Source organism: Megalops cyprinoides, chromosome 20 (assembly GCF_013368585.1).
Source record: "Megalops cyprinoides isolate fMegCyp1 chromosome 20, fMegCyp1.pri, whole genome shotgun sequence".
NCBI classification, from domain to species: Eukaryota; Metazoa; Chordata; class Actinopteri; order Elopiformes; family Megalopidae; genus Megalops; species Megalops cyprinoides.
The window spans coordinates 19,091,960-19,102,500 of NC_050602.1; the positions used below are offsets into that span (position 1 = coordinate 19,091,960).

Consider the following 10,541-nt stretch of genomic DNA (forward strand, 5'->3'; position numbering starts at 1 on the left):
TGCGTTTTTGGAAGTTGGAATTATCCAATTAGTACTCCTATTTCCACATGCCACTGCTCTTTACTCCACTTATGTTCAAACAGTAACAGTTCTTTTGTACTTATGTTTTCTCCACCTACTCCGTTGACCCAGGAAAAATGCTCTGTTTCAATTGGCGTTTCTCAAGGATTGACGTTGAGTGAAAATCTAAATATTTAGTGTTTCAGTCGTGTTTGGCCTCTCGTTAGTCAAGATCCCTCCCCTCCTGCTGCCCCACCCTCTCTTCTTGCAAACTCCACCCCAGTTAGGTTGCGCAGGCCAGCGGTTTGAGGCTACTTTTGAATCTCAGAGCCTGCTGGAGAGATTTGAGTTCGTGATTGATTTCCCACAGGAACAGCGTCGCGGAACAGTCGAGGAACTCCATTCGAACTGAATGGATTGGCATGGGGAAGAGCGGATCTCAAAACCGGGCTAATCGGCGGCTTTGGGTCTCGATATATCTTGTGATGGTTTTCCTTTCCTTGTGGCTCGGACCAGGTAAGGCGAACCGTTCGATGCGTGCGCTCTCTTATTTGCATGCATTTTCCGCACTCTTGAGTTGGGAACTTTTTTCTTTAGCTGGTTAGCAAATCGTGTGACAAAGATGCGTGAAGAGAAACCGTTCCACTCTACGCAGTGTGCCAGCCTTCATTTCCTTACAATGGGTTTTCAAACGTAAACTCAAATTTCGTAAACACCAAAGTTCCTGCCAAAGATATTACATCACATCGGTCATTACATTGTTAATGATTTTTAGTAGTTAGTCGTGCTCGCCGAGGCAAGTATATATGTTGAAACATATGCAGCTTGCTGCATCCTTAATCAGACCGATTTGCTGTAACAAGACATGTATCTTAAATGTATAGCTGTGACATTTTGTTACATTCTTTTTGGAGGCTAGCTGTGTTCCAAGTGGTATTTTATGTGAATGGATTTGAACCATCGTGAGTGAGTTTAGTGACATATATTTCGCAAAACATTATATTAGCCTATCCGTGTATGTTTTGGAAAAGCTGTCAAGAAGAGATTACTAACTACTTCGAATACAAGTATCTGCACGAAATAAGTTACAATATCTCGAAAGGAGTACGTGTTCCATCTTTACAGTTAGGTTGGCAGTTTCTCGCTCTCCCTGCTCAGCTAATGTTATTGATGTTGATCTTTCTCCCTGTGCCCCCAGAAACAGTTTGGCCTTTGTTGTGGGTGACTGTGGTCTGCGAATATTTTGTAGCCAATTATGTATCAAAACAAAACGAGGAAGGTGGCTCGCGTTGGTGTCTGGAGACAGAATACCTTTCATACTACTCATGAAATACTATTCAAAGTGTACAAAGAGAACTGGAGCTTTGTGTGTTTTTCGTAACTTCTCTGGTTTTTATGGGATTGTTATTTTATTTTTAAAACATGATGCTCTGTATAGCTTGACATGTGTGAATTAACCTGCATGTTGTTTTTATTCGTTAGATTTACAAGAGGCATATTTTAGTAGGATAGACTTATTTGCTTTGTACACCATACTGAAGAACACCGAAGTAGAAGTCTTATTTTGAGTCGTAAACGTCCATCTTTCTTTCTCAGGAAACAAATTCCCCAAGTCAACGGGGCTCCTCGTCATGTGTTATACCTTTGTCGGTGCAGAAACATAGTGTGTAGTATTTGAAGCTCCGCAAATTTGGGAGTTGGGACGAACTTACATGGGAAACGACTGTAATGTTAGGTTTTTCCACAACTATAGGGAAGTTCAGACTTGTAGGAGTCAGTAGCTTAGGTAAAGGGAGGAGTATGACTAGCGTGAAAATGTGAAAATGAGGCCAAGGCGAAGATAGACCACCAGGAAGAGTTTCCGGGTAAGAATTCAGAAGGGAGCTGTTCTGAGATGTTGGCGTAGACTAACGTGGATAATGAGTTTTGGAGGAATACTGTAAGAAGTAATTTATGCAGTCTTACACACTGGAGGCTGGGGAAGGGGGGGGGGGGGGGGGGGGGTTCGACTGTACTGACTGCTGGCGGAGTTACGAACACGAAAGTGTCATGGTTGAAGTTACTACCACTGAGAATTCTTTGATGGCTCGTCCTGTTCTTTGTACATTGTTGTCTGTTCTGGAAGGAGGTGTTCAGGCCACAGTTTCTTCATATTTAATATTTACAATGTTCCTCCAGAGGATTTGGAGGTTATGGGAGCCAAACCATCCATGCAAAAACCCTGTGTTAGGAGTAGATTAGAAAGTTAGGAATAGATTACCACACTGGAAGGAAAATGAGACGAAAGCCCGTGTTTCACCACTCAAAAACTGAGATCCAGTAAATTGCATGGATGTTGCAGATGAAGCTGGCACACCTGTTTTTACGGTAATGCCAAGATAGGCATCTATGCAAAGGCACACTGAGTAATTTGGGTGTGGAATATCTCACACCCGGAGCTGGATTAACCAGAGCACCAAACTCTACCCAGCCCTGAAATGGCCCCAGCCACTGCAGGAAAGGGGCTTTTTCTTCCTGTTGTACATTTGGAACAAAAGCATACCCACATCCCTTAGTTAGGTGCTGAGCGCAGAGAATGTACTGCACAGTGCTTCAGAAGACACTTTTTATGGTAACAGCTTTTCAATCCTTCTGGACTGTCCTGAGGTCAGTGCATAAAGCTCATATAATACGTGTTCTGCAGGTGTGCCGCTCCTGGGGAGACGACTCCAGATAATCGGGCTAGGTGATATGCAGGTATCGCACTGTTTTACAGAAGGCAATATGTTTGAAGGGCCACAGTGAAGAGAGGGTGCTTAGAAACAGAAGCTGCCCTCCACCCTCTGGAGCAGACAGTGAGTGGTCGTGTTGCACTTCCACGGTGATACACAGCCCCTCAGTCTCTGCCCAGCCTTGCCCCAGAATGGCAGCACTCCTTTACTGAAAAGCGTTACCTAAACATGCATTGTACTGGAAGAAACACATGCATAAAATGACTCTTATGCTCAGTGCTCTTTTGCTCAGTAGATGCCCTTGTTCAGGGTAACCTGCACGATTAACATTTACATTTCACGTAAAGTCATTCGGTTGTATTGCTGGACATTGCATTTATTGGTAATCCAAATTAGTTTCCTTACTGCAGCATTGACGTACACAGTATCTGAACCTATAACCCTCTGGTTAGAGGCCCAGCTCCATAACTACAGTGCCACTCAAATGAAAATTGTTCTGAGGTGATGTGTACCCTGTGTACATTGCTGTATTTTCTTTGAACGAGCGAATTCTTACCTGTTCCCCTGGGGCCAGTTGGGAGCTCTCAGGGATTTTTGATGTCTTGTAATCTTGGAATAAAACTATAAGGATAACCCAGGATTTTTGCAGACATGCTGCATGCATTTCTCAAATCCATTTATGCGCTGGTTATTGAATAGGCGTAGATGAATATTCAGGAATGTCAGATCCAGTTTTGGATGATTTCATTTATTTAACAATGGCAATGGGCCATCACAGCCAAGACATTCAATACATGTAAGAGCATAAAAACCAATTATGCAGACTATCTTCATGTGTCTTGATGGTTGACTTCCTTTGTAGAGTTTGATCCTTGTTTTTTTTTTGGGATTGGTCACAATCAAGTTTGTTTGATCTTAATAGACATAAATCGTAAAAACTTCAACAAAGGCACCTTGCATGCTTTTGTGTATATCTTGCATACCTTGATTGTGTGATTGTGGGGAAAGGTAGTTGTTACAGGAACAGGAAGTGACTGTTATGTTTGAGCGTGTAACGTTAATCTCTGTCCCCGCTTCCTCCCTGCAGTGCACTGCCAGCAGTGCCGGATCCAGCGCTGCAATGCAGAGTACGTGGCCTCAACGTCGCCCTCTGCTGGCATGCAGGAGGAACCGCAGGCCAGCGTGGACTACTGCATAGCGCTGCGTGCCTACTCCCTGTGCACCCGCCGCACGGCGCGCGGTTGCCGGGGTGACCTGGTCTACCACTCAGCTGTCTTCCGCATCAAGGAGCTCTTCTCCCAGCACAACTGCTCCAGCGACGGCCCCACGTCCTCGGCCAAGGCGGCCGCCACCTCGCCGCCCACCGCGTCGGTGCTGTGCGACTACGTGAGCCGGACACTGGCCCCACAGGGGAAGTACGCCCACTGCGGGCTGTTCGGCGACCCGCACCTGCGCACGTTCAGAGACGAGTTCCAGACCTGCAAGGTGGAGGGCGCCTGGCCCCTCATCGATAACCACTACCTGTCCGTGCAGGTGACCAATGTGCCCGTCGTGCTGGGCTCCAGCGCCACAGCCACCAGCAAGGTACGCCACATTGTGCTGGCTCTCCAGAAAACCACACCTTCCCAACTCCACTCACATCTATTTCCCTGTGCTTACTTGTTTACTCATTAGTAAGTTACTCAAACATTTTGCTAATACATACCACAGTCCTGTATGTAGTAGTTACACCTGGTTTTATTCATCTTGCCCAGCAATAAATCTGTTTTTGCAGATGATAACAAAGTAGTCAAGCTAAATGCATAAATCATTACTAACAGTGATGTTTTAAAAGGATGCAGGGGAGCTGTGGCACGATACGTAGGTTGGCAAAAAAAAAAAAACGAGATCAGGAACAAGTAATACACAAAAGAGGGCACTGTAATAAACGGTACAAAGTAATGATTATTCAGATTATTCTGATTATGATTATTCTTCCTGTTTGGAAGAGTTCAAAGAACAAAACTTAGAAAGCATAAATGAAGTTGACTTAGTGTTCCACATTTAGCTGTCAGTTGGTACAGGAGCCACCGAAACACCTGGGCAGTTTCGGTACTTTTCTGGGCTTTTTTCCCCCCCTTCTCTTTTTTCCCCTGCTAATAAATCATCCAAAGTATTTTCTGATAGTTTACAATGGTGTTCTCCCCAAGCGAAAGGCAGTGAAAATTCACAGATCATGAAAGGATTTGGATGGCTTACATTTGGCTGTGTGCCTGATTTCAGCCCTCCTGGTTAATATAATAGTAGATCCGAATTGATGGTGTTAGTTTTAAACTGAAGTGCAGTGCATGAGCACTTCTGAGTGTAATATTTTATGCTTGTTACCTGCGGTGTTTGGAAGTAAAATTTTTATGACCGTAGAACTGGGAAGGCAAAGTATTAAATTTGATTGATGGTAACTGAGTTGTAATTACATTTTAAAGCACTGTCATGGGGGTTGTTAAGGTTATCTGTGCTATGTGCTCCTTTTGTGAACATGAATGGGGTTCTCCAATTGTCTGTGTTCTCCTAATGGCACAGCTGCACTGTAGTAGATAGCGGGAAACCAAAATTGAGTAACTCTTGGCGAAAAAAAATGAGCCTTCGCCAGCAATGTGCTTCATTTGCAGATTCTGTTACAGGGTTACTTTGAGAGAAATGTTGTGTAATTGCTATATTGTGATATGCTATAAGGGTGATTTCTCTATTCATCTGCTGTGAAGTTTGTCAGTTTAGTTGCACCCGGGGTTAGGGAATGTAATCTTCCTTTCTTAGCATTAAAAATACTCACGGTGAGGTCTGTGATATTGTACTTTTTAACAGGAGACTCAGTGGGCCTTTGTTCTGTGGTGCATTACATTTGTTTTAGTTTCCTCAGGCTAGGAAATGGAGCCAGGCATTCAATAAATGCAGGTGTGATACAGGTTTTGTTGTAGCTGCTGATTTGGGTTGGAAAACTGCAACGAGCTGCCAAAGTAAACCGTGGCAGTGTTAGATACAGGGAATGTTGCGTCAAATGCTTAATGTCAATGACATTGTAATGTCATGTTCCCCATTTCATTTTGTATGTCACGCACTGTGATATTTTATTGCCATCCTCTGGTGCTCTGTGTTACTACAGGCACCATCTCCCACATTGTAGGGGTGCAGGCACAGCTAATTGTATTGTATGGAGGGGTTAAATGAGTCCCGGGTGATTCGATCTGAGAGAATACTGAATGCAGCGTGGCTTACCGATGTAAGCTTGCTTTCTTTTCACATTAATTCAATGCAAACAACACAATGACAGACAGTGTCAGCCATTATTACATTATATTACGTTATGTGCATTTAGCAGAAGCTCTTCTCCAGAGCGACTTCTAGCACAATAGAGAGCAAGTGTATCCATTCAGTTTAAATGAGCAACAGTGTGAGACCAGACTAACAACACTTCCAAACCAGTGAGTGTGAGCATAGCATTATTCAAGCCCTACCACAAGTTAACATGAGAGGACCAGGGCCTCAGCTGTGTTGAGCTGTGTTGAATATGTAGTGAAGTAAGGGTGGATTCTTTGGATGTTGTACAAGACGAATCTGCGCGCCTGACTCACCGCTGCAACCTGAGAGGACAAGGACAGTTTGCTATCAAACATTACACCAAGGCTTTTGACAGTGCTATTGGTGGAAAGGCTTGTAGAGTCTAGGCTGAGGGACAGATCTTGAAAAAGGGAGGACTTGGGTGGGATGAAAAGCATCTAAGTTTTAGCCTGGTTCAGCTTTAGGTGGTGGTCCACCATCCACTGTGAAATGTCTTTCAGGCAAGCTGAGATGCATGCAGACACCTGTGTGTCAGATGGCAGAAAAGACGGGAAGAGTTGCGTGTCGTCAGCATAGAAATGGTACAAAAAGCCGTGGGAGGAGATGACGGAGCCGAGAGAGTGCATATAAAGAGAGAAGAGGAGGGAAGAATCTTGAGAGAGCCTTAGACAGCCTCTGGGGTCTAGACAGCCCAACAGGTAGGATTCAACCCAAAGTGATCCCCAATGAAGCCAGGGTAAACAGAAGTAGGTTATGCTGAAAACCATTGCAAACATTTGAGAGGGAACTACTTGGAATGGCCTGTACTTTGTTTTATTTAATTGAACTTGCATTTCACATGAACGCGCTAAAAGATACGGTGGAAACATTTGTCCACGGCTTTTCAAGGACTTCGGATTTTCTATCACTTTTTAGGATAAAAACATTTTACAGGGTTGTGGGAACTCTGTGGCTGTAAACCTCATCCCTCAGTGAGCTGTTTTTATGTGTATTTGTGGGATGACAGCTTAAAGTGTTTAGTGATCCTTGGTGGAGTCCATTCTCTGGCAGTGTGATAAACCTCAGTCTAACACAGGTGGGTAATAAATTCACACATGGAAATGCAGGAATCCACAACGATGTACTGCTCTCCTCTGTTGACAGGAACATATCTCTCTCTCCCTGTGTTATGCATGACACAGGCCTACCAATGGATGATCTGAATAGCAAACACTCCATGGTGCCGAATAACGAATAGCCTGTGGTATTAAGTATATGGGGTCAAAAAACTTTAGAAGCAGGTTATAAATAGAAAAATAATCATTTAATCATGCGGTTAACTCTGTCTCCCTCCCTGCTGCTCAGATCACTGTGATCTTTAAGGCTTTCCGTGGCTGTACGGAGCAGAAGGTGTACCAGGCCACCACGGAGGACCTGCCTTGTGCTTTCCTGGACGGGACCCGCAGCAGCGGGGAGGGGGGCAGCTTGTGGATCGGCGAGCGGGACGGCGCGGGGGGCCGGCAGGTGCAGATCCAGGCCCGCTACATCGGGACGTCCATGATCGTGCGGCGGGTGGGCCAGTACCTGACCTTCGCCGTGCGCATGCCGGAGGACGCGCTGGGCTGGGCGGAGGAGAGCGGTGGGCTGCAGCTGTGTCTGCACGGCTGCCCGCGGAGTGAGCTCATCAGGGAACACATGCTGAGCCGTCCGGCTCCCAGCCCCGCCCCTGGCCCCACCCCTGCCCCTGCCACGCCCCACCGCCAGGCCTACAGCGTGGAGCGGGCCGCCGCCATGTGCCGGGAGACCCTGCAGGTAGAGGACGTGTACTTCCAGTCCTGTGTCTTCGACCTGCTCACCACGGGGGACCCCGAGTTCTCCCTGGCTGCTTTCGGGGCTCTGGAGGACCTCAAGGCCCTGCCCCCCAGCAGGCTCAAACAGAGCTCCCCCAGGACACCCCGACTCTCTAACACCGCCCCGCCCGGGACAGGCGTCAGGCCCGCCACCCTCATCCCCCTCCTGGCCTGGCTGATCCCAGCTCTGCTGCTCTTGTAAAATAAATCAAAGAAGACATTTAAAAAAATAAATATTAAAGAGGAGGTAACTTCAGCTTGAGGAATAAGTGCTTGGAAGGTGGACGCTTTGGCATGTGCTAAAATAGGGACACTTCGCATGGATGATCTTGGGGGCTGGTGAAGGTCCTCAGTGTTCTGCTCAGAGGAAAAGGCTGAATGTCTGTATCAGGGATCATCTCCACGCTAACACATTGGCTGCTCCCAGCTGCCAGACCCCGCCTCTTGCAATGGGTTAGACAAATACAAGGACACAAATACAGGGGCTGCTGTAATGTGAAACCCAGTGTGGAAGGGAAATGAAGGCAGCTAGTCAACATATCTTCACATATAATGCCACCGATCATCAAAAGGAAAAAAAAAAAATTCCACCCGCTAACTTGAATGGTAACTTTTGTACCAATTGGTACCAAGGCTACCACTAATGTGGTGTTTAGATGAAGATGATATGAAAACTGCGTAACACTCACCAAAAGGCCATGAATATTACGTGACATGCATTTAGCGGACACTCTTATCCAGAGCGATTTCCAGCACAATAGAACACAGGTGTATCCTTTCAGTTTAAATGAGCAACAGTGTCAGACCAGGCTGACAACACTCACAGACCAATGAGTGTGAGCATATCGCCATTCAAGTCCTACCACAAGTTAACTTGGGCAACGGAAGCCAAGTGTACTACAATACGTCAGTGCCTAGAACACAGAATCCAAAATACATCGCAATACTACGCGTAAAATAAATATAAAATACTATAGGTAGCAGATGTTGGGGTGGGGATTGAGGTGGAACCGGGATGCAGTCTGCGTCGGAAGATGGCCAGCGATTCCACTGTCCTAAACCTCATTCCACCACTGAGGGACCAGTACAGACAGGCATTGTGTCTGAGAGGAATATGCCTAGATAATCTCTTTTATATTTAACACTTTGTTTATGGTTAACATTCTTGAGATTAAATGAATTTAGAATGTACAGGAATTGGCTATGGGATCCAACAACCTTGTTAAAATACTACCTATCCCTGTTTTCGTGTTTAAAAGATCTGTTTTGTGCTTCATGGTTGGGGTGAAGACATAAAGGTCCGTATCTCTTTAATGTACTGTTAACACACTTTTCAAGCTGCTGTTTCCACCCTTATTGTTCAAGAGAAAGAAACAGATCCTGTATACACTAATATATTAAAACATTGTATATAAATGTTTTATAATGTGTACATGTGTCTGTACATAGTTGTTTTGACGCTAATTTGCTGTAAACCTTTGCTGTTAGTTGCCAGTTTGTTTGTTGTCGTATTGTTTTGCATATTTGTAAGAAAATAATGAAAATTAACGAATGTGTTCCCATTTATTCTTAATTTCCTCATTAAAAATGTAGAACACAAGCAAGTCAGTAATTCATTCCACACAACAGGAAGGTTTCTGTTTCGGCAGCAGATCTGAGGGAAGGCAGGTTAGCAGTTTGCACCTCCGAAATGGCTCAGATTCAGCAGATGAATCCCTGTCAAATTTATATTCTGTCCTGCCTGAGTCAAGCCAGTTTCTCTAGCCCTGTTGCTCTGTGTACAGATTTTTAGTCAATCCAGGTGAAATATTGCTCTTCAAATTCATCCTTTTTTATGGTGTGAGTGCAGCCCTGTTGCATTGTACAATTTATGGTTTTATTTGACATGTATGAATATGTTTTGCTTTACATAAATTGTGTACACAGGTTGGTACATAAGAATTTCCTGGCTCTTTGTGAAAGGAATCATCAGACCTTTCTTGTGTCATGGCACAGCTTAGAGGTACTTGAGTGATGTAATATTAAACACAGCAGACTCTCAGAGCGAGAATTACTCAACATCCTGCTGATATGTGTGGTAAAACCCTCTGCCCTTGAGATTAAAAAAGCATGCTACCTGCACCATAAAAAAACAAAACTTGCTGTCCAGAATGGAGCATGGTACCAGTATTGAAGGGCAATTACATTTTATTGCATGATTGAAGCCACTCGATTTCTACATCTCTGCTTCTGAAATCCTTATTTTGCTTAAAAACAGCCCTTAACAGGCAGGACACGGTTAAGAATATTTTTCTTCTGAGTTTCAATTCCCCTAAACCCTTCTCCTCCATATATTCAACCAGGACACCCCACACCATTCCTGGAGGTATTTTTCTAGACAAATACAGTGCTGAGATTGGATTTATTGCGTTATAACTTACGTGGAGTAAATGCTCACATGGGGTCGGACAATAACAGAAGTGGACCATAAATACAATATTGAAGTTCCCTGTGAAAGTTGACAGCATCATTGCATTAGTTTTCAGAATATACAAATATATACTGGCGGTGTATTATAAGCCTTATTATAAGGCAACCTCCTATTTCAAAGAGCAGAATAGGGAAGAAATCTCTCCTGCCACAGGCTGAATATCGCTCTCTGCAACGGATCAGGAAAGTGTTGCGGTGTGGCAAGCTTGTTGCTTTA

The 10,541-nt window shown here is 44.7% G+C and overlaps 1 protein-coding gene across 1 annotated transcript; it reads left to right on the top strand.

The window, feature by feature from the left end:
* The first annotated feature begins 304 nt into the window (after positions 1 to 304).
* On the top strand, positions 305 to 8,057 carry LOC118795398 (RGM domain family member B-like). Its single transcript, XM_036553857.1, has 3 exons — positions 305 to 516; positions 3,799 to 4,295; positions 7,371 to 8,057. Exons 1-3 carry the CDS (start codon positions 423 to 425, stop codon positions 8,055 to 8,057), a joined length of 1,278 nt encoding a protein of 425 aa, XP_036409750.1. The 5' UTR covers positions 305 to 422.
* The last annotated feature ends 2,484 nt before the right edge of the window (positions 8,058 to 10,541 follow it).